Source organism: Lepidothrix coronata, unplaced genomic scaffold (assembly GCF_001604755.1).
Source record: "Lepidothrix coronata isolate B3197 unplaced genomic scaffold, Lepidothrix_coronata-1.0 Scaffold3777, whole genome shotgun sequence".
Taxonomy (NCBI): Eukaryota; Metazoa; Chordata; class Aves; order Passeriformes; family Pipridae; genus Lepidothrix; species Lepidothrix coronata.
The window spans coordinates 1-1,339 of record NW_016693957.1 but is presented as its reverse complement, the minus strand read 5'-3'; the positions used below and the strand labels follow the sequence as shown (position 1 = coordinate 1,339).

Below are 1,339 nucleotides of genomic sequence, written 5' to 3'. Positions count from 1 at the left end.
CCTTTCCCACCCCTGGGAATCGTGACCCCTCCCCCGGAGACCCCTCCCCCACCCTTGATGACCCCTGCCCCGCCCCCCCCCTCCCCCCGAGCCTGCGGAAAAGGGCGGAGTCTCGGAATTTGGTGCCGGGGGGTTGGATCTCCACGTTCCAGAGGCAGCCCCGGGGGTCCACGGTGGCCTGGAGGGTCACCACGTGCCGCCCCTCCCCCGCCCGGTCCCGGTACAGCCCCGGGGGGCCCCCGGGGGGGGCTCGGATCGGGACCCGCAGCCGCGCCAGGACCCCCCGGAGCTGCGGCAGCCGCGACTCCCGCCCGGGATCCCGGGAATCCAGCCCGGGGTCCGGGAATTCCAGCCTGGGATCCCGCAATTCCAGCCCGGGATCCTGGGAATCCAGCCCGGGGTCCCGGAATTCCAGACCGGAACCCGCAACAATCGGGGCCTTTTCCGCCGCAATCTGGGGGGTTCCGGAGTTTTCCGTCGGTCTCCCGGCGTTTCCCGGGGGTTCCCGGCCGGAATCCTGGAGAATTTGGGGATTTTCCACGGGAATCTGAAGTTTTCCAGGTTTTCCCACGGGGAGTTTTCCAGTGTTTTCCGCGGGAATTTGGGTTTTTCCAGACTCTTCCGCCGGGATTTGGTGTTTTCCGGCGCCTCCCGGCGGTTCCCAGCTGGAATTCGTTGGGATTTGGGGTCTCCAGGAGTTTTTTTCCGTCGGGATCTGGACCTTTCCGGAGTTTCCCGCCAGGATCCGACGTTTCCCAGGGTTTCCCGGGGTTTCCCGGCCGCAGTTCGGGACAATGGGGCGTTTCCGGGGGTTTTCTTGGGATTCCCCCCTGGAACTGGGGGGAATTCGGGGCTTTCCGGAGCCTTCAGCCGGAGGAGTCCGGGTCTTTCCGGTGTCTTCCGGGGATTCCTGTCCGGAATCCGGCAGGATTTGGGTTTTCCTGCTGCTCCTCCGGGGGCAGTTCCCGGCATTCCTGGAATTCTGAGGGAATCCCGGGCCGGGATTGGGCAGGAGGCTTCCGGACCCTTCCGTGGCGGGTCGGGATTCCGACCCCAAATCCATCGGGAGATGCAATTCCCGGCCGGAATTCTCTGTAAATCCTCCCTCCTTCCTCATCCCCGGAGGGAATTCCGACCCCAAATCCATCGGGATTGGGACTTCCGGGGCTGAATCCGTCGAGTCCATCGGCGGATGCAATTCCCGGCTGGAATCCCCTGGAATTCCTCTCTCGCCTCCTGTCTCCGGGTGGGATTTTGCCCCCAGATCCCTCGGGATTTGCAGGTTTGGCCCCGAATCCCTCGGGAGTTGAAGGTCTGGCAGATCCGTGGGCAGTTGGAG

The 1,339-nt window shown here is 64.7% G+C and overlaps 1 protein-coding gene across 1 annotated transcript; it reads right to left on the bottom strand.

The window, feature by feature from the left end:
* Positions 1–52: 52 nt before the first annotated feature.
* On the bottom strand, positions 53–1,333 carry LOC108491983 (calcium-binding protein P-like; the record flags this gene model as incomplete). The annotated part of the gene is made up of 2 exons (XM_017803764.1): positions 673–1,333; positions 53–516 (listed from the first exon to the last, which is right to left on the bottom strand). Coding segments are annotated over exons 1-2 (978 nt in total), but the record flags the coding sequence as incomplete, so codon positions are not given.
* Between the last annotated feature and the right edge of the window lie 6 nt (positions 1,334–1,339).